This window comes from Macaca nemestrina, chromosome 3, assembly GCF_043159975.1.
Source record: "Macaca nemestrina isolate mMacNem1 chromosome 3, mMacNem.hap1, whole genome shotgun sequence".
NCBI classification, from domain to species: Eukaryota; Metazoa; Chordata; class Mammalia; order Primates; family Cercopithecidae; genus Macaca; species Macaca nemestrina.
In genome coordinates, this window is record NC_092127.1 from 42,018,528 (window position 1) to 42,041,041 (window position 22,514).

The 22,514-nt window shown below is 42.1% G+C and overlaps 1 protein-coding gene and 1 long non-coding RNA gene across 2 annotated transcripts in view; one reads left to right on the forward strand and one right to left on the reverse strand.

Moving 5' to 3' along the window:
- Positions 1–1,309: 1,309 nt before the first annotated feature.
- Positions 1,310–11,946, reverse strand: LOC139362308 (uncharacterized). The gene is made up of 4 exons (XR_011620917.1): positions 11,862–11,946; positions 5,704–5,812; positions 1,565–1,615; positions 1,310–1,397 (listed from the first exon to the last, which is right to left on the reverse strand). It is a non-coding gene; the product is annotated as an uncharacterized lncRNA (long non-coding RNA).
- A 36-nt stretch (positions 11,947–11,982) lies between these two features.
- LOC105463445 (protein arginine methyltransferase 9) overlaps positions 11,983–22,514 on the forward strand; it is a 51,498-nt gene continuing 40,966 nt past the window's right edge. Inside the window, exons 1-2 of the mRNA XM_011710523.2 lie at positions 11,983–12,362; positions 15,598–15,746. Coding sequence (XP_011708825.2) covers positions 12,174–12,362; positions 15,598–15,746 — 338 coding nt within the window. The 5' untranslated portion in view covers positions 11,983–12,173. The remainder of the gene's footprint in view (positions 12,363–15,597; positions 15,747–22,514) is intronic.

The following is a 22,514-nucleotide window of genomic DNA, read 5'->3' on the forward strand; positions in this document are numbered from 1 at the left end:
TAGTTAGGAGTTGGATGAAACAAAGACAAGCCTTTCAATCAGTATTCCAGGGAGCCACCAAACAGGTCAGAACAGATAATTTGTACATGATGTGCTTATTTCCACCTCTGGTACCAGGAATGCGGGCTGTTATTTTCATGCTACTGCTGATCTGAGGAGTGGGAGATAGAACAGAGCTTAAGCTGAGAGAGGAACAGTGGTAGTAAATTGTAATATTGTCCTCTAGTATTCACTCTGTTCCTTCCACGAACATGTAAACTGAAGTGCCCTCTTCCTCGCAGGAAGAGTGTATATACCTTTCCCTTTGCCATTGGACTTAACCACAATAATATGCTTTCACCAATAGAGTGTGAGAGGACATTTTTATTTTATTTATTTTTTATTTTTTTGAGACGGAGTCTCACTCTGTCACCCACGCTGGAGTGCAGCGGCATGATCTCAGCTCACTGTAACCTCTGCCTCCCTGATTCAAGCAGTTCTCCTGCCTCAGCCTCCCGAGTAGCTGGGACTACAAGTGCCTGCCACCACACCTAGCTAATTTTTTGCATTTTTAGTAGAGATGGGGTTTCACAGTGTTAGCCAGGATGGTCTCAATCTCCTGACCTTGTGATCTGCCTGTCTCGGCCTCCCAAAGTGCTGGGATTACAGGCGTGAGCCAACACACCCAGCCTAGAGAGGACATGACATACATACAGCTTTGCAGAAACTTTAAGAAGCATCACGATTTTTTAGCAGTTCTATGGCTTTCCCTCTCTGCCATGAGAATGAGCAGGTTTCACATAGGAACTGCTTTTTAAATCTGTAATCCAGTATGAGAGAATACATGGTACAGAGTCATAGCCTTCTCAAAATCTAAGCAGCATTGTTGGCAATTTGTGGTCTACATGTAATATAAGCAAGAAATAGTCCTTTCTTTTCTAAGGTACTTGTTACGGTTTAAATGTGTCCACAATTCATGTTAAAATTTACTCACCTGTGTTACAGTATTCAAAGTTTGGGTCTTTAGGAGATTATTAAGTCATGAGGACTTCTGCCCTTGTGAATATGATTAGTGATGCTTTAAAAGGGCTGGTGGAGGCCAGGTGCAGTGGCTCACGCCTGTAATCCAGCACTTTGGGAGGCCAAGGCAGGCAGATTACCTGAAGTCAGGAGTTCAAGACCAGCCTGGCCAACACGGTGAAACCCTGTCTCTACTAAAAATACAAAAATTAGCCGGGCGTGTTGGCAGCAGGGGGGGGCGGGGGGGGGCGGGGGGGGCGGGGGGGGGCCGGGGGGGCGCTAGTAATTCCAGCTACTTGGGAGACTGAAGCAGGAGAACAACTTGATTCCAGGAGGTAGAGCTTTCAGTGAGCGGAGATCATGCCATTGCACTTCAGCCTGTGCAACAGAGGGAGACTCTGTCTCAAAAAAAAAGAAAAAAAAAAAAAAAAAAAAGCTGGTGGAAACAAGCTAGACCATTTTTGCCCTTTTCTATCCTTTCTTCTATGTGAAGACACAGAGTTCATCCCTTCTGCAGGATACAGTATCGCAGGTGCCATCTTGGAAGCAGAGCCTGGGCTCTTACCAGACATCAAAGCTGCCATCGGTCTGATCTTCAACTTATCAGCCTCCAGGACTGTAAGAACGAAATTTCTATTATTTATAAGTTATCCAGTCTCAGTTATTTTGTTACCAAGTGACTAAGACAACACTGAATTTTCAGAGTTGTTTGTTATGTAGTATAATGTGGTAAAAGCTGACTAATATAAACAGTTCCCAGAAAAAGGAAGATACTGGCTGGTAAAACACTAAATTACTTAAAACATTGCCTACTATGCAGAATGTATTCAATAAATATCAATATGCTAAATTATATTTGTATATAGATAACTAGCACTTTTATTAGAATCAAAACACATACTGTCTTGGAGAAAAACCCTAACTTACCAACTTTCACTTTTATCAAGTCATTAAAAAATCCTTATCATAAAGATGAATTATAATATACAGTAGTCCCCCCCTTTCTGTGGTTTCAGTTACACAATATAGTACAATAAGATATAGCACAATAAGATATTTAGAGAGAGAGAGAGAGAGAGGCCATATTCACATAACATTTATTATAGTATATTATTATAATAATAATACTAATTTTTTGAGACACGGTTTCGCTCTTGTTACCCAGCCTGGAGTGAAATGGCACAATCTCAGCTCACTGCAACCTCCACCTCCCAGGTTCAAGTTATTCTCCTGCTTCAGGCAGTTGTTCTCCAATTCTCCAATTCAGTAACTGGAATTACAGGCAAGCACCACCATGCCTGGCTAATTTTATATTTTTAGTATAGACGGGGTTTCACCATGTTGGTCAGGCTGGTCTCAAACTCCTGACCTCAGATAATCCATCTGCCTCAACCTTATAAAGAGCTAGAATTACAGGTGTGAGCCACCAGGCCCACTCTATTGTAACTATTCTATTTTATTATTAATTTTCATCTCTTTTTTTTTTTTTTTTGAGATGGAGTCTCGCTTTGACTCCCAGGTTGGAGTGCAGTGGCACGATCTCGGCTCACTGCAAGCTCTGCCTCCCAGGTTCACGCCATTCTCCTGCCTCAGCCTCCTGAGTAGCTGGGACTACAGGCACCCGCCACCACGCCTAGCTAATTGTTTGTATTTCTTTTTAGTAGAGACAGGGTTTCACTGTGTTAGCCAGGATGGTCTCTATCTCCTAACCTCATGATCCGCCCGCCTGGGCCTCCCAAAGTGCTGGGATTACAGGCGTGAGCCACCACGCCCGGCCTCTTTATTTATTTATTTATTTATTTATTTTTGAGACAGGGTCTCACTCTGTTGCCCAGACTGGACTGCAGTGGTGCGATCTTGGCTCACCACAACCTGTCTCCCAGGCTCAAGCGATTCTTCTGCATCAGCCTCTCAAGTAGCTGGGATTACAGGTGTGCACCAATATGCCCAGCTAACGTTTGTATTTTTAGTAGAGACAGGGTTTCACTATGTTGGCCAGGCTGGTCTCGAACTCATGACCTCAAATGATCTACCTGCCTCAGCCTCCCAAAGTGCTAGGATTACAGGTATGAGCCACCGTGCCCAGCCTAATTTTCATCTCTTACTGTGCCTAATTAAACTTTATCATAGGAATGTATGTATAAGAAAAAACATAATCTATATAGAATTTGTTATTATTCATGGTTTCAGGCATCACCTGAGGGTCTTGGAATGTATCCTTCATGGATAAGGAGAAGTACTATATTGAGAAAAATGTAATTTATTCACATTTTTATATTTATTTATTCTATATGCTATTGCTCTGACTAGGTTTATGAGAAACCCTGGTCCTACTGGCAACTCATTTATAAGCCATTTCTTAGGATTGTTCATTTCTATAAAATCTTATTTTATCCAATATCTTACTTACTTCTATTAGCAATTTCAGAGGAGGCTTTGCCGCCCTTTCCTCATTCTGCATTTTGTGATGCACATTTCCTCCCTCTACACACTTTTCCAGGATAATTATAATCATTGCTACAACTTCAACCTATCAACTTGATTAAAACTTCCAGCTGGGTGCAGTGGCTCACGCCTGTAATCCCAGTACTTTGGGAGGTTGAGGCAAGAGGATCACTTGAGCCCAGGGTTACAGACTGGTCTGTTCAATGTGGAGAGAACACATCTCTACAAAACCCACAAAAATTAGACAGGTGTAGTGGCGTGTTCCTGTAGTCTCGGCTACTCTGGAGGCTGAGGTGGGAGGATTGTTTGAGCCTGGGAGGTTGAAGCTGCAGTTTGCCATGATTGCACCAAGCCTGGGCAACACGGCAAGATTCTGTCTCAAAAAGCAAGCAAGCAAACAAACAAACAAACAAACAAAAAAAACCCCTCCAGATACTTATATCTAGACCAGATATTTCCAGTGAGCTCTAAACATACTTTCTCACCTGCCCACTGGACATCTTCACTTGATGTCCAGATACCTCAAACACAGCCGTTTACCTGATAAACTACAGGTTGCATTTGTTAGTTTTCTTTAAGGTCTTGTGATTCATGGTGACATCTATCCCTGAATAAAGAATCTTATGAGTTCCTCAAGTTGTTGACCTACTGATTAATGTATAACCTACTAACACTAAAAAGAATGCAGATTTATTTTTGAATCATAAAGTTGTTTTTATTTTTTTGGAGACAGAGTCTCATTCTGTTGCTCAGGCTGGAGTGCAGTGGCGCGATCTCCACTCACTGCAACCTCCGCCTCCCAGGTTCAAGCGATTCTCATGCCTCAGCCTCCCTAGTAGTTGGGATTATAGGCATGCCCCACCATGCCTGGCTGATTTTTTGTATTTTTAGTAAAGACAGGGTTTTGCCATGTTTCCCAGGCTGGTCTCTAACTCCTGAGCTCAGGCAATCCACCTGCCTTAGCCTTCCAAAGTGCTAGGATTACAAGTATGAGCTACATGCCTGGCCAGAATCATAAAGTTTTACTTATTGTCTTGCACGCAGACATTTTAGCCTGTATGTTGCAATCTGTAGCCAATGATTATAACCTCTGTGTTACACTCATCAATGAAAGAATACAACTCTGGTATGAGAAGTCCCCCTACCTTCTCCTACTGTCTTATAAAAGCCTTCCAACTTGCAACAGATTCTGGAACACTCCCAACTTTGTTGATGTATCTTCCTGGGTCAATCTTCATATCTGGCTTTCAGTAAACCTTTACCAAATTATTTCTCTCTCAACAGACTTAGTTTTGGTTGACATAACTAATCATTTTTCTCTTCAAATCTGTTCATCTCCCTTCCCTACACTTCATATCCTGGTTAATGGCACCACCTGGTTGCTCATGCCAAAAGTACTGGCATCACCTTCAATTTTTCCCTTTTTCTTTTTCTTTCTTTTCTTTTTTCCTTTTTTTTTTTTTTAAGATGAGTTTCAGTCTTGTTACCCAGGCTGGAGTGCAATGGCACGATCTTGGCTCACTGCAACCTCTGCCTCCTGGGTTCAAGCGATTCTCCTATCTCAGTCTCCCAAGTAGCTGGGATTACAGGCAACCGCAACCACGCCTGGCTAATTTTTGTAATTTTAATAGAGACAGGGTTTCACCATGTTGGTCAGGCTGGTGTCGAACTCCTGACCTCAGGTGATCCACCTGCCTCAGCCTCCCAAAGTGCTAGGATTACAGGTGTGAGCCACTGCGCCCAGCCTAATCTCTCCCTTTTTCTTATGTCCCTGTTACTCCTATCATGTAATTGTTTTAAGTCCTGTAGTCTTTGTTTTTGACACATCTTTCAATTCTTCCTCTTTCTCTACCTCTCTTTAGCTGCCTCCCTTTCAGGTTAATCAGATATTTAATGACTTCTTTTGTTCTAGTTACTATTTTGAATGCTAGTGATGAAAAATGAATAAGACATACTTCCTTGAGGCCTAGGAACCCACTTTCTAGTCAGGAGGACAAACAGGCCATTTGAACGTAATAGGGCTAAGTGCTAAGACAGCATTATGAACAGCAGACAATGAGAAATTTTAAAAAGGATGCTTTGCCTAAACTAGATGATCTGGTTTGGCTCTGTCTCCCCACCCAAATCTCATGTCGAACTGTAATTCCCACATGTCAGGGGAGGAGCCTGATGGGAGGTGATTGGATCATGGGGACAGATTACCCCCTTGCTGTTCTCGTTCTCATGAGATCTGATGGTTTAAAAGTGTGCGGCACTCACCCCTTCGTTCTCTCTCCTGCCTCCATGTAAAGAAGGTACTTGTTTCCCCTTCATCTTCTGCCATGATTATAAGTTTCCTGAGGTCTCCCATTCATGCTTCCAGTTAAGCCTGTGGAACCATGTGTCAGTTAAACCTCTTTTCTTCATCAATTACCCAGTAGTTCTTTATAGCAGAGTGAGACTGGACCTGGTGCAGAGTAGCGCTCAAGTGGATTTTCCCTCATATTGTCTCTGAACTCTGCTGTCGCGTTATTATAGGACCTTGTACACGGAGAACACTCAGATTCCAAACCCAGCATTGTCTGGCCATTATTACAATTTTATATTTAAATTGAGTTCTAGATTTTGAAATTGCATATGGAACAATTAGAAAAGGAGTGTTATAAAACAAAGTATCTTAATTGTAGTTAAATAGATTGAATAAGCTGGAAATACTTAGCAGTGAAAATTATCAAAGTAAATTTCAATGCCCAACAGTTGGTCTGTAGCCATAGTATTTTGTTGATCCAATTATAAAATTTTCTCTTCAACAGGTAATTCAGTAAGATGAACATTCTATTCCTCATTATGTTATTACTTAAATTCAAAAGAATTCAATTGAGAGAACCCTCACAATTCTAACATAAAAAAATTATATTTTCATAAAAAAATTATATTTTCACTCCCTACATTGGCCTTATGTCTTATAACATATCGCTTAAAGAGAGTATCTTTTCTTTTCTTTTTTTTTTTAGAGGCTGGAGTGCAGTGGTGCGATCTTGGCTCACTATAGCCTCCACCTCCCAGGTTCAAGCGGTTCTTGTGCCTCAGTCTCAGAAGTAGCTGAGACTACAGGTGCGTGCCACCATGCCCAGCTAATTTTTGTATTTTTAGTAGTGACAGGGACAGGGTTTTGCCTTGTTGAACCAGGCTGGTCTCCAACTTCTGACCTCAGGTGATCCACTTGCCTCAGCCTCCCAAAGTGCTGGGATTACAGGCATGAGCCACCACACATCTTTAAATCCATAGACAACCATAGCAAAAATACTCATGCCCAACCCCATTCCAGGCTAGTTAAATTAGCATCTCCGGGGACGAGGTCTACGCACTGATACTGTTTAAAAACTCCCCAAATGATCCTAAAATGCACAAAGAGTTGTGAACAGGGCTCCAAACCAAAAATAAAACAAACCAGATCCCGGAAAAATGTTTAAACCTCACAGGGCACAGTGGCTCACAACTGTAATCCCAGGACTTTTGCAGGCTGAGATGGGAGGATTGCTTGAGGCCAGGAGTTCGAGGGCAGCCTGGGCCACATGCTAAGAGTTTATCTGTACAATAAATTTAAAAATTAGTTATGTGTGGTGGCATGGACCTGTAGTCCCAGCTATTCAGGAGGCTGAGGTAGAAGGATCACTTGTTCTAAGAGTTTGAGGCTGCAGTGAGCTATAATCATGCCACTGCACTCCATCCCGGGCAGCAGAGTGATACCCTGTCTCTAAAAAGAAAAAAAGAAAAAGAAAAAGAAGAAAAGAATGAACCAGGCTGGGCGCAGTGCCTCATGCCTGTAATCCCAGCACTTTGGGAGACCAGGGCGGGTGGATCTCGAGGTCAGGAGTTCAAGATCAGCCCGGTCAAGATGGTGAAACCCCATCTCTACTAAAAATACCAAAAAAAAAAAAAAAAAAAAAAAAGAAAAAAATTAGCAGGCCATGGTGGTGGGCGCCTGTAATCCCAGCTACTTGGGAGGCTGAGGCAGAGAATTGCTTGAACATGGGAGGTGGAAGATGCAGTGAGCCGAGATCGTGCCACCGCACTCCAGCCTGGGTGACAGAGTGAAACTCCATCTCAAAAGAAAAAAAAAAAAAAAAGAACCTCTACATTTATAAACACAACAAGCTGACAAGTTGTTTATCCCTTGTTAATATGCTTTATTCTTATTTTTTATTAATTAATTTATTTAGAGACTGAGTCTGGCTCTGTCACCCAGGCTGGAGTGCAGTGGCACAATCGGGGCTCACTGCCACCTCCATCTCCCAGGCTCAAACAATCCTCCCACCTCAGCCTCCCGAATAGCTGGGACTACAGGTGCATGCCACCACACCCAGCTAATTTTTGTATTTTTAGTAGAGACAAGGTTTTCACCATGTTGCCCAGGCTGGTCTTGAACTGCTGACCTCAAGTCATCTGACCACCTTGGCCTCCCAAAGTACTGGGATTAAAGCATGAGCCACTGCTCCCAGCCCGTTGTTAATACACTTTCTATGAGCATTTTTCCCACTTGTTAACCTTAAACTTTTGCACATTGGAAAGTTGACTGAGAGCCCTTCAGCTGGTTTTACTTCTGTGTTTGGCATGTGTGGTTTGTTGACAAGGTGCCCGGAATATGATGAAACACAACCACATTTGGACCTGCCTCCCAGTCAGCAGTGGTTTTCTACATCATTGAGGTTTTTCTTAGAATCCTAAAAGAGGGTAAAAAAGGAAATGTAAAGGAAGGAACCAAATAGACTCTCAGAGGTAAAGATCATAGTTGTGAGGGGCAAAAGGGCTATCGTCAACAAAAAAGTGATGCTTTCAATGTTTCTAAAGAAATCTTTGATTAAGAATAAAAAAGTATAACCTACATTCTGCCTTTGTTTTTCATTGTACTTCTGGGTTCTTTGAATATAGGGCTCTTCCAAAAGGCATGAAAGGTAATTACAATAAATTCAGTTAATCTTCATAAAGATGAAGAATCTTAAGTAACTCAGCCTCAACCAGTACTGAGGTAATAAAGGAACAGAAAATAGTAATCAAAATATATTTACGATTCCAGTTTATTTATTTATTTGAGACACGGTCTTGCTCTGTTGCTAGAGTACAGTGGTACAATCATAGCTAACTGAAGCTTTGAACTCCTCGGAGATCCTCCCATCTCAGACTCCTGAGTACCTAGGACCACAGGTGTGTGCCACCACACCCAGCTAACTTTTTTATTTTAAATTTTTTGTAGAGGTGGAGTCTTGCTATGTTGCTCAGGCTGGTCTTGAACTCCTGGCCTCAAGTCATTCTCCTGCCTTAGCCTCTCAAAGCTCTGGAATTACAGGCATGAGTCACCACACCCAGTCAATTCCAGTTTCTTAAGGTGACCAGATGTTCCATGTTATTTGTATCATTCCATTTTTTCAAATGACCTACTCTATGTTCAGAGTGTCTTGAAGCTATAGATAAACCACCAAAAAATGCAAATATTTGGCCAGGTGCGGTGGCTCACGCCTGTAATCCCAGCACTTTGGGAGGCAGAGGTGGGTGGATCACCTGAGGTCAGGAGCTCGAGACCAGCCTGACCAACATGGAGAAACCCCATCTCTACTAAAAATATAAAATTATTCGGGTGTGGTGGCTGCCTGTAATCCCAGCTACTAGGGAGGCTGAGGCAGGAGAATCGCTTGAACCCAGGAGGCGGAGGTTGCAGTGAGCCGAGATCGCACCATTGCGCTCCAGCCTGGGCAACAAGAATGAAACTCTGTCTCAAGCCCCTCCTCCATCTCTTGCCCTCCACAGACTTGGTAGAAATATGTTCAGTATAAGTTTCATGCAGTCTAGGTGTTTTAGGTACTCAGGTTATCTCAATGAACCAAACAGACCAAAAAACAAAATGGAGCAAAACAAAAGAAACGAAACCCTGCCCCTGTGGAAGCAGAAAGCATGCCCTGGAGTACAAGATAATATGTAAAGTGAAGTAAGTCAGCTGAAGCAGGGACTCACAGAGGTGACTGGAAGGATGACGTTTCAGTGATTCATCTCCAACCCACTTTTCTGCAGTGAAAGACTGGGAGGTTTCTTTCTGCTTTCTGAAAAGAGGTTTCAGTCAACCACATCTGACACTTAAAGATTGGTGCATACACTTTTGATCAAATGCTTACAGGTGTTAGTAACCTAATTTTTATTTTAATAATCCAGATTTATTTATTTATTTACTTACTTATTTATTTTGAGACAGAGTCTCGCTCTGTCACCCAGGCTGGAGTGCAGTGGCACAATCTCGGCTCACGGCAAGCTCGCCCTTTCGGGTTCACGCCATTCTCCTGCCTCAGCCTCCTGAGTAGCTGGGACTACAGGCGCCCGCCACCTCGCCCAGCTAATTTTTTGTATTTTTAGTAGAGACAGGGTTTCACCGTGTTAGCCAGGATGGTCTCAATCTCTTGACCTTGTGATGCGCCTGCCTTGGCCTCCCAAAGTGCTGGGATTACAGGTGTTAGCCACCATGCTCAGCCATCCAGATAATTTTTAAGTGATTCCAGATAATAGTAACAATGGATAACATTAACTCTATATGTATACCAGATAAAAAATGTTTCTAGATATTATCTCATTTGATGGTTATAGTGCTCTTGTGATTAAAGTAGGAAAGGTAGCTTTAATAGGCCTTTTTAAAATAAATAATCCTAAGGAATGCTGATTGGATGGGCTAGAAAGGACCAAGCTTGCTCTCGAATGCCCTTTTTTAAGAAGTCCGATGGCCCTTTCATGTTCTGTTGATTCCTACTAGGAATAGAAAGGCCTTAGCCTTAGACGTTTCAGTTTCGTTAAGGAGGTATCATACATTAAGTCCTAATTTATTTTGTACAGAAAGTAGCAATTAAGCATAGGAGAGAAATAGGAACATGAATAGTTGGAAAAGTCTACGTGCAAAACCTAGGAGTGGGGCTATACTTTGCGTTAAATTATTATTATTATTATTTTTGACACTCAGTTTCACTCTTACCATCCAGGCTGGAGTGCAATGCCACGATCTCTGCTCACTGCAACCTCTGCCTTCCAGGTTCAAGCGATTCTCCTGCCTCAGCCTCCCGAGTAGATGGGATTACAGACACCCATCACCACGCCCAGCTAATTTTTGTATTATTATTATTTTTTTTAGTAGATACAGGGCTTCACACGTTGGCCAGGCTGGTCTCGAACCCCTGATCTGAAGTGATCTGTCCGCCTCGGCCTCCCAAAGTGCTGGGATTACAGGCGTGAGCCACCGCGCTGGCCCTTTGCATTAAATTAAAAATCACCATCCTGGCCAACATGGCCAACAAAACCCTGCGTCTACTAAAACTACAAAAATTAGCTTGGCGTGGTGGCGCTCGCCTGTAGTCCCAACTACTTGGGAGGCTGAGACATGAGAATCGCTTGAACCCTAGAGGCAGAGGTTGCAGTGAGCCGAGATCACACCACTGCACTCCAGCCTGCCACAGGGCAAGACTCCATCTCAAAAAAAAAAAAAAAAAAAAAAAAAAAATCAAAGTCCTTACTTTGAATCATAATCCGCTAGGTGCAAAGGTCACAAAAGTGATTAAGAATAGCTCACAATCTAGTGAACTGGAACCTAAAAAAACTGATTAGGGTTTACACTGGCAAGTGCTCAGAAAAAAGGGTAGTTCAGGTAATTGGATCAGAAGAGAAGGCAAAAAGGCATGACGTGTTTTTGAGAATTAGAGGAGCCCTCAAAGTGTATTAGTTTGATATGCAAAATGCTCGATTGAAGATATTGTCCATTAATGTATTTGAAAATTGGGACAAAAATAATTTTTCGGCCGTAATAACTATGCTCCCCTCCCTTTTAGAGTTTGGAATCTGTATCTTAGAGGCCATACTTGAATGTGGAAAAACTGTCTTTGTATTAATGTAACCACTATCCAGTGATAAGACATGGAACAGTGTAATAACCCCTAAGCTCATCTTATAACTAAACAGATAGTTGGCAGGGAACTTGGATTTGAACCATGCCTATGCCACTAGCTGGTTGTGTGACTTTGAGCAAGTCACTTCTCAGGATATCACGTTTGCCATCATTAAGACGAGTGTGATCCAAAGGTCCACCTAGCCAAGTTTTGTGAGAATGATTTGAAATGCCTGTGAAAGCATTTCCTCTAACACGTCTGAGGTGCTTTTGTTATGTCCAGGTTCTTTCCGGTCTTAAAATTTTGTGCATCACGATCCAAAATGTCTTAAGCATCATCACAAATGCTTGACCGTCCCTCATGAGCGGGTGGCGCTCTGCACTGCCTGGGTCTGTACAACAAGGTCTTGCAGTCGAAAGCCACACACTCCCGGAGTGCAAGAGGGAGAGAGAGGTCTGCTTCAGCAGGGAGAAAAAAGGGCACGAGACTGGACAGGTCCTGCCACAGGAGCTCTCCAATACTCACGCGCAGTGGTCGCTTCTGCGGGAATGGGCGGCAGTGACGTGCCCACGTCGGGTGCGCTGACGTTCGCGAAGCGTGCGCCGCCGGCCAGGTCCGCAATAGCGGGGTGTGCGTCACGGTCTGCGCCGCTCGCGGAGCCAGGACGGGGCGGAGCTTCCGGCTGTGCTCGGGTGGGCTAGTTTACCCGCGGCGGAGGGTAACTTTCCGGTACAGGTACTTGAGCACTTGTCTGGTCCCTGGAGGTGTGGCATCGAGACAGTTTTCTAGTCCCGTTTACAAAATATCTTCCCTTTGGCCATACAAGTGGTGACTGCCATGTCGAACTCGCGGCTCAGGTCCCGCCGAGACGCCGGGGGTGGCGCTGGGGCAGCCGGCCGGGACGAGCTGGTGTCGCGGTCCTTGCAGAGCGCAGAGCACTGTCTGGGCGTCCAGGACTTCGGCACCGCCTATGCCCACTACCTCCTCGTGCTCAGCCTGGCGCCGGAGCTAAAAGACAACGTGAAGGTGAGGGTCCTTTTTTCTCACTTGCTGGCAGATCCAACGTCCTCGTAAAAAAAAATTAGGGGGGAAAAAAAAAAAAAAAAAGGCAGAGGGGCCAGGATTCTTGGCTGGGTGGTTGCTATCAATATTTACTGTTCACCCTTGACACCTTTCTTTTATTCACACCTACGACCTGCCCAGAGGAAAATCCTGCAGTCTTCACCTTCGAAATATGTCCAGAAATCTTACCAGTTCTCACCATCTTCCCCTTTACTACCCTGGTTTGAGCTTCAGTCATCTGCTAGCTGTTGCAGTCGGCTCTCAACTGAGCTCTCTCCTGCAGTCTGTGTTAACATAGCTAGGTTTTTGCAACAAAAGTCAAATGTTGTCATTTCTCAGTTTCAAAACTTCCATCTCATTTAGAATTCTAAAGGCCCTCGAATTGGAAATGAGGTCTCACGTGATCCTCTTCTCCCTATATCTAATTTAAGCATGCCCTGGCTTAAGGGCTTTTGGATTTGTCATATTGTGTGTAGTAGGAATATAGCGGGCCTCGAGTTGAATAAAGTGTAATTAGCCTAAAGTGGTTATCATTTAATGATGCATTCTTTAAACTTCAATTATTGGATTATTTGCAACAGTTATTCTGTTGAAATGCTGTACTTTTTTCAAGTACTTTTAGAATCTAAATTATGAAAAATGATTTAACTTAAATTTGCAATTTGCTTTATTTAGGCTGAGGGTTTCTCAACCTCGGCACTATTGACATTTTGAATGGGATAATTCTTTGTTATGGGGGGAGGGACGATGTCCTGTGCATTGCAGTATGTTTGGCAGCATCCTTCATCTCTACCTACTAAATGTCTGTAGCGTCTAGATGTTTGTAGTTCATGTAAACTTGGTGTAAATTTCAGGACCAGCTGGCCTACTTTAGGAGGAGATGATATGTTTAGATACAGTTTGCTTCTCTAGGTAGGCAGCAATAGAAAAATGGATCAACTCAGGTGATCTTTCCTCAGTTACTTGTTTCTTAGTTTCCTCTTCTGTGAAACAGGGACACTGCCTGTCTTAAAAATATTTACTGTGTATTGGCCTGGCGCGATGGCTCAAGCTTGTCATCCCAGCACTTTGGGAGGCTGAGGCGGGCGGATCATGAAGACAGGAGATCGAGACCACGGTGAAACTCCGTCTCTACTAAAAATACAAAAAAATTAGCCGGGCGCCATGGCGAGCTCCTGTAGTCCCAGCTACTGGGAGAGGCTGAGGCAGGAGAATGGTGTGAACCTGGGAGGCGGAGCTTGCGGTGAGCCGAGATGGCGCCGTTGCACTCTAGCCTGGGCGACTGAGCGAGACTCCGTCTCAAAAAAAAAAAAAAAAAAAAAAAAAAGTTGCTGTGTATTAAAAGTATATTTAGGCTGGGCGTGCTGGCTCACGCCTGTAATCCGAGCACTTTGGGAGGCCGAGGCGGGCGGATCACAAGGTCAGGAGTTCGAGACCAGCCTGGCCAATATAGTGAAACCCCGTCTCTACTAAAAATCAAAAAATTAGCCTGGCGTGGTGGCATGCACCTGTAGTCCCAGCTACTCGGGAGGCTGATGCAGAAGAATCGCTTGAACCCAGGAGGCAGAGATTGCAATGAGCCAAGATTGCGCCACTGTAATACAGCCTGGGTGACAGAGTGTGACTCCATCTCAAAAAGAAAAAAAAAAAAGTATATGTAAAATTTGTAGGGCGATGCCTGAAATTCAGTAGGGTAAGCAACTAGTTCTGTTTCCTGCCGAACAAATTGTATTTCTTTGTATGGGCCCCTTGTAGAAATCTCATTTCCTGCTACTCTATTCTCAATACCCAAACTCCAGCCACACCAAGCCACTTATCTGTAGACCCTCTGATCCATTTCATATAATCTGTGTGGGTTTTTTTTTTTTTTTTTTGAACAGAGCCTCACTCTTACCGCTCAGGCTGGAATGCAGTGGTGCGATCTCGGTTCACTGCAACCTCCACCTCCCAGGTTCAAGTGATTCTCCAGCCTCAGCCTCCTGAGTAGCAGGGATTATAGATGTTTGCCACCATCTTTGGCTAATTTTTATATTTTATATATTTTAGACCATATTGGCCAGGCTGGTCTCGAGCTCCTGACCTCAGGTGATCTGCCCGCCTTGGCCTCCCAAAGTGCTGGGATTACAGGCATGAGCCACCGTGCCCAGCCAGAATCTCCTTTCTTATCCTTGTCTCTCTAGTAAACTCCCTCAAGATTCAGTTCCAAGTATCAACTCTTTTGTATAAAATATGTGAAGATGATTTAAAATATTTTAATTGTAATGCTGTAATGACTAAAGCTTTCCGTCTTTTCACAGTGTTGCAGCATGGAGAATGGCTGGAGGGAGATGCGATTGGAACTAGAGTGACAGCGTTAAGGCTGTTGCTGTAGTCCAGCAAATGGTTAGAAGGGCCAGATTAGGTTGTAACTTTGGGATGGAGGGGAGGTAACAGATTTAAAGATATTGAGAGAGCATTGGCTAGGTTTGAAACAGTGTATGTGGAGTTAAGGTACCATTATAAGGTGATTTTATGGTTTGAGGTTGAGTGGTATCTTAATCTTATGTCTTGTATCAGAGGAATATGATGAGTTCAGTTTAGGACATTTTGAACTTTTCCAAAATTTTATGTTAAATTTCTCTCTATAGGGCCTCTGTGAGGATAAGAACAAGATTTATGTTGCCTCAGTTCTTTGCACAAGGATTGTTCAGGAAATATTTTAGTTGTACTACATTCGCAATGGCTGGAGATCCATTGCCTGGTTGAAATGACTATTAGGAAGTTGTATCTATGAGTCTGAGGTTCAGAAGAGAAGGTCTTGACTAGAGATGTAAACGTAGCATCCATCAACACATGGGTGATAATAAATGCATTAGGGATGGATGAGAGAAAAAAGAAGAGAGCCAAGGACAAACTCTAAAAACACAGGAACCCACAAAAATGAGGCAGCTGGAGAATAAGGAGAGTGTGATACAGCATCTAAGAATGGAGGGAGTTTAGAGAGTGGTCAGACTAATTCTGCTTATTATGGCCATGTAGGTGGTAAAATTCATTCATTTGTGCACTTGTTTAGAAAACAGTGCCTACTAAAGCTAAATGAAATTGAAGGTGATCATTCAATAGTAATTAAGTTCTGTTGCTTGGAATCTTCAACTAATGTTGTATATTCTTTCATCTGTTATGTTATTGACTAATTCGTATTTTTTTCTTATTTGTAAAGGAAACTTTTCAGTACACACTTTTCAGATGGGCTGAAGAGCTTGATGCTCTCAATCGGATACAAGACTTACTTGGTTGCTATGAGCAGGCCTTGGAACTGTTTCCTGATGATGAAGTGATTTGCAATAGTATGGGGGAGCATCTCTTCAGGTTTGTAGTGATTTTAGTATTACTTGTTAAGAATTATTCTGTATTGGGCAGGCGCGGTGGCTCATACCTGTAATCCCAGCACTTTGGGAGGCCGAGGTGGGGGAATCATGAGGTCAGGAGATTGAGACCACGGTGAAACTTCGTCTTACTAAAAATACAAAAAATTATCTGGATGTGGTGGCGGGCGCCTGTAGTCCCAGCTATTTGGGAGGCTGAGGCAGGAGAATGGCATGAACCCAGGAGGCAGAGCTTGTAGTGAGCCGAGATTGTGCCACTGCACTCCAGCCTGGGCAACAGAGCGAGACTCTCAAAAAAAAAAAAAAAAAGATTCTGTATTAGTCTGGATAGGGATAAGTCATACAGTAATTTTAATAGGGAAAGTTTAATATAGAGAATTATTAAGTAAGGAGAACTGAAAAGAATAGCAGATATATAATATCATAACAGTTTTAATATTATATAATGTACTACATAATAGCCACTGCCCCTAGGAGTAAGAGTATCCAAGGAAGAGTTCCCCTCACTGGGCTGAGTTCTATACCTTATTGAAGAGGGCACAGCTGTGCTTCTCAGGATGGCAGAAAAGTCACTGTAGTGCCTTGCCAGGGAACCTCTTGTAAATTTGTTTTCTGGAACTGGCTATAGTTTTGCCATTTGGGGTGCTGGGGTGCCAGAGAAAGCCTCATGGGGAAGTATCTCATCAGAGGTACTCCATTACAAAACCATGTAGTAGGGTAAGGGGCCTTGGGGAAGCTACTGACTCTTGGATGCTGCTAGCTGCCATGCGTTTCAGGAGCTTGGTTTTAGAGAAGCCCTAAGCACACTGGAATCAGGAAGCAAAACCCTTTCTTCCCACAGTGTCTCTCCAGCACTTTTTGTTTTTTTTTGACAGAGTCTCACTTTGTAACCCAGGCTGGAGTGAAGTGGCGTGATCTCAGCTCACTGCAACCTCCACCTTCTGGGTTTAAGTGATTCTCGTGCCTCAGCTTCCTGAGAAGCTGGGATTACAGGCGCCTGCCACCCCAACTGGCTACTTTTTGTATTTTTAGTAGAGACAGGGTTTCACCATGTTGGCCAGGCTCGAACTCCTGACCTCAAGCAATCCACCTGCCTCAGCCTCCCAAAGTGCTGGGATTACAGGTGTGAGCCACCACACCTGGCCTCTAGCACTTTTTTTCTGAGACAGTGTGTCACTGTGTTACTCAGGTTGGAGTGCAGTAGCACCATCATGGCTCACTGCAACCTTGACCTCCCAGGCTCTGGTGATCTTCCCACCTCAGCGCCCCTCACTTGCACACCAGTAGCTGGGATTGCAGTACGTGCCACCACACCTGGCTAATTTTTTGTCTTTTTTGTAGAGACAGGATTTTGCCATGTTGTTGCCCAGGCTGGTCGGGAACTCCTGGGCTCAAGCGATCCTCTGGCCTCGGCCTCCCAAAGGGCTGGGATTACAGACTTGAGCCACCACACCCGGCCTCTCCACACTTTTTACCAACAAAGCTTACCATTGTGCCAACTGGTGGGAGAATATTAAAGGGCCAGATACATTTTTCACAGAGCAGGTAAAAAAGGGTGAATTTGGCAATAAGTTGATAACTTATATGTTGGGAGTCTTGGAACCACTCCCAGATTTGCTGATTTGCTAGAGGGGCTCACAGGCCTCACCATATAGTCCTAGGCATGGCTCTTGTGTATTACTGTGAACGGATGCAAAGCAAAATTTGCAAAGGGTAAATGTGTATTGGGCAAAGTGTAAAGGAAAACCAGGTGCAAGCCTCCAAAGTTCTTCTTTTACTGAAGTCACACAAGATGCACTTCATTCCCCCAGTGAGTTATGACAACACACGTGAAATGTTGCCAACCAGTGAAACTCATTAGAGGCTCAGTGCCTAGGGTTTTTACTGGGAGCTGGACACTTAGGTACCCTCTGTCTGGCATATACTAAAATTTTAGATTCCCTGAAGAAAAGCAGGTCAGGTGTTCAGCATAAACTGCATTGTTTGTATAATCAGTTTAGGCACACTACCAGTTAGGATAGTGAGAACCCTCCCCAAATCCAAATTCCCAGATGCCAGCCAAGGGACACTTTTGTAACCAGGCCTTTCAAAGGATGGCAGTCAGCCCCCTGCTATGTTAACTCTTTCTGCATACTAGTTCATGTGCATGAAGAATTCTGTGAAAGTATAGGAAATAAAATGAAAGGTTAACATTGCTTCTGAGTTTGAAAGTTTCAGAGTAATGGGGACTGAGCATGGTTCTGCCAAGTTTGAAAGTGACAGTTGCTCACATTCCTAGGAATTTAGTTAATGAATCTCATTTTAAATGTTCCTTTTAGGTATTTTCATGCATTTCCTCACTAATTGCTTTCTCTTTCCCTCAAATCACATCCAGCTGAAAAAAACCTTAATATTATGAATACTGAACTACAAAATTCCTAAGTGACCACAGAATTTCTCTTACTAAACGTATCTTGAGTTCCTCAGCTGTTAATCAATCTGCTACCTTTGTCTCTGGTGCCCACGGGGCCCTTGAGTGGCTCACTGGACTGTACAGTGAGTAATAACTCATTGTTTATTATGCTTTTTTTTCTGTGTGGAGAAATAATGTTTTATAAATAACTTTTAAGAAGAACATGGATCATTAACCTGACAAATGTACTCCTCTGTGATAATTAATGTAAACTCTTTATATGGTCATTCGCAATAAGTTGTATGAATATGTATTACAATTTTTAATCATATGTCTCTCCTCAGAAGAAAATTTTGAGATTTGATGTGTAGAACTTTTTGTTAACAATTGCTTATTTGAAAAAATTCTAGTCTGGGTGTGGTGGCTCATGCCTGTATTCCCAGCACTTTGGGAGGCCGAAGCAGGCAGATCGGTTGAGGTCAGGAGTTCGAGACCAGCCTGGCCAACATAGTGAAACCCTGTTTCTACTAAAAAAAATACAAAAAGTAGCTGGGTATGGTGGCACATGTCTGTAGTCCTAGCTACTCGGGAGGCTGAGGTAGGAGAATCGCTTGAACGTGGGAGGTGGAGGTTGCAGTGAGCCAAAATCGCACAACTGCACTCCAGCCTGGGTGCAAGACTCCATCTCAAAAAAAAAACAAAAAAAAAATTCTTACCTGTCAAGACAGAATGACTTTCTGTTGAGGCTGCACAATAAATTTAAACAAAGTAGTAGTGAGTTCCTTATGTATACATAAGTGTTTTTGTAAATGAAATGTAACTTTTTCATAGAACAGCTTTTTTCTTCATTGGAATTTCTGTGTACTCTCCATAGAAACTTTATAATTAGGAAAAACTGGTGAAAACAAAAAATTTTTATTTTGGGTTTGTTTTAATACATCTAATTTCACAGCCTTGTAGAAAATAGTGGGAGAATTCTTATTTAGGAAACATGATTATAATGTCCTATTTTATATAGAAAGATCCCTTTACATGTTCAGTAATTGTTCTCTAGTATCATTCTTTTCCTTATTTGGGTATATTAAGTTTTTTTTTTTTTTTTTTTGAGGTGGAGTCTTGCTCTGTCACCCAGGCTGGAGTGCAGTGGCAGGATCTCAGCTCACTGCAACCTTTGCCTCCCAGGTTCAAGCAATTCTCATGCCTCAGCCTCCAGAGTAGCTGGGATTACAGGTGCAAGCCACCACGCCCAGCTAATTTTTGTATTTTTAGTAGAGATGGGGTTTCACCATGTTGCCCAGAATAGTCTCAACCTCCTGACCTCTAGTGATCCACCTGCCTTGACCTCCCAAAGTGGCGCCCAAAGGCATGAGCCACCACGCCCAGCCAAGTTCTATTAAGTTCTATTCAATGAAAAGTTCTATATAAGAAATACTTTGCCAAACTTTATTAGCTAGTCTCAGTAATGTAACTGCAAGGCATTTTAACAGTTTTAATTAACATGGCCTAGGGAGTGACAATGAATTCTCCTTTAAAAAACAAATACTTGATAATTTTTAATTGTAGAGTATGTTAATAAGTAGAAAAATAAGGCAGATAATCAAATGAGGGTTACTTGTTCATGTTAACAGCTAACCTGATCAGCTACAGCATCCATTTTCTACAAATTAGCAACCTCTTTCCACTTAAATGAAATTTGTTTTAAAAGATTTTTAAAAATCTTTTTTATGAATAATCTCAAATTAGTTTAAAAAAATCTATATTTTAATTCCAAAGTTTTCTTTTGTTGTTTATATAATGAGAGTTACTCTATAGGATTCAATTATATTTCCAGATTATACACATATGGTGATCATAACATTCCAAGACTTACGTTTCAGGATAAACTCAATTTGACAGAAAAGTGGAACTCTTACATACTTTTGGCAGATTGTAACTTTTGGTGACCTGTTGTTGTAGGACATTAGTCTGAGCAGTTACCAGTCATTACGATAAAAAATCCTTGGTATTAGTTTGATTTGGGGAGATGTAACTAAGCAAAATTTTTAATTTGGATAGTAGCAGTTCAGAATTCGTGATAGTGTGAATGTGGCTTTTGCTATAGAATTTACCTTCGTTCTTGACTTACAATGGTTCTTGGTGTTTTTGTTTTATACTCCTTTTCTGGTCAAAAATAGCATATCGTTTACACCCCACCGAAAAAAATCTGTTCCAGGAGAAAAATATTTCCAAAGTAAATGATAGCTGCTTCTCCTGACACTTATTTGTGTAATAAAGTTTGACTGGAGTATCTCAACTTCACAACCTTTTGTTAGTCTAGTAGTGTCAGATTTAAACAAAATGTATTTAAATTGCTAATCAAGAAGATAGTGTTTTTCCTAGTTAAAAGAAAAAGGGCATTCTGGCATTTTATTATTATTATTATTATACTTTAAGTTCTAGGGTACATGTGCACAACTTGCAGGTTTGTTACGTATGTATACATGTGTCATGTTGGTGTACTGCACCCATTAACTTGTCATTTACATTAGGTATATCTCCTAATGCTATCCCTCCTCCTTCCCCCCTCCCCCTTCTTGTTTCCCTTCCTGTGTCCAAGTGATCTCATTGTTCAATTCCCACCTATGAGTGAGAACATGCGGTGTTTGGTTTTCTGTTCCTGCGATAGTTTGCTGAGAATGATGGTTTCCAGCTGCATCTATGTCCCTACAAAGGACACGAACTCATTCTTTTTAATGGCTGCATAGTATTTCATGGTGTATATGTGCCACATTTTCTTAATCCAGTCTGTCACTGATGGACATTTGGGTTGATTCCAAGTCTTTGCTATTGTGAATAGTGCTGCAATAAACATACGTGTGCATGTGTCTTTATAGCAGCATGATTTATAATCCTTTGGGTATATCCCCAGTAATGGGATGGCTGAGTTAAATGGTATTTCTAGTTCTAGATCCTTGAGGAATCGCCACACTGTTTTCCACAATGGTTGAACTAGTTTACAGTCCCACCAACAGTGTAAAAGTGTTCCTATTTCTCCACATCCTCTCCAGCACCTGTTGTTTCCTGATTTTTTAATGATGGTATCTCATTGTGGTTTTGATTTGCGTTTCTCTGATGGCCAGTGATGGTGAGCATTTTTTCATGTGTCTGTTGGCTGTATGAATGTCTTCTTTTGAGAAGTGTCTGTTTATATCCTTTGCCCACTTTTTGATGGTGTTTTTTTCTTGTAAATTTCTTTGAGTTCTTTATAGGTTCTGGATATTAGCCCTTTGTCAGATGAGTAGATTGCAAAAATTTTCTCCCATTCTGTAGGTTGCCTGTTCACTCTGATGGTAGTTTCTTTCGCTATGCAGAAGCTCTTTAGTTTAATTAGATCCCATTTGTCAATTTTGGCTTTTGTTGCTGTTGCTTTTGGTGTTTTAGACATGAAGTCCTTGCCCATGCCTATGTCCTGAATGGTATTGCCTAGGTTTTCTTCTAGAGTTTTTATGGTTTTAGGTCTGACATTTAAGTCTCTAATCCATCTTGAATTAATTTTTGTATAAGGAGTAAGGAAAGGATCCAGTTTCAGCTTTCTACTTATGGCTAGCCAATTTTCCCAGCACCATTTATTAAATAGGAAATCGTTTCCCCATTTCTTGTTTTTGTCAGGTTTGTCAAAGATCAGATGGCTGTAGATGTGTGGTATTATTTCTGAGGGCTCTGTTCTGTTCCATTGGTCTATATCTCTGTTTTGGTGCCAGTACCATGCTGTTTTGGTTACTGTAGCCTTGTAGTATAGTTTGAAGTCAGGTAGTGTGATGCCTCCAGCTTTGTTCTTTTGGCTTAGGATTGTCCTGGCAATGCGAGGTCTTTTTTGGTTCCATATGAACTTTAAAGCAGTTTTTTTCCAATTCTGTGAAGAAAGTCATTGGTAGCTTGATGGGGATGGCATTGAATCTATAAATTACCTTGGGCAGTATGGCCATTTTCACAATATTGATTCTTCCTATCCATGAGTATGGTATATTCTTCCATTTGTTTGTGTTCTGTTTTATTTCACTGAGCAGTGGTTCTCCTTGAAGAGGTCCTTTACATCCCTTGTAAGTTGGATTCCCAGGTATTTTATTCTCTTTGAAGCTATTGTGAATGGGAGTTCATTCATGATTTGGCTCTCTGTTTGTCTGTTACTGGTGTATAAGAATGCTTGTGATTTTTGCACATTGATTTTATATCCTGAGACTTTGCTGAAGTTGCTTATCAGCTTAAGGAGATTTTGGGCTGAGATGATGGGGTTTTCTAAATATACAATCATGTCATCTGCAAAGAGGGACAATTTGACTTCTTCTTTTCCTAACTGAATACCCTTGATTTCTTTCTCTT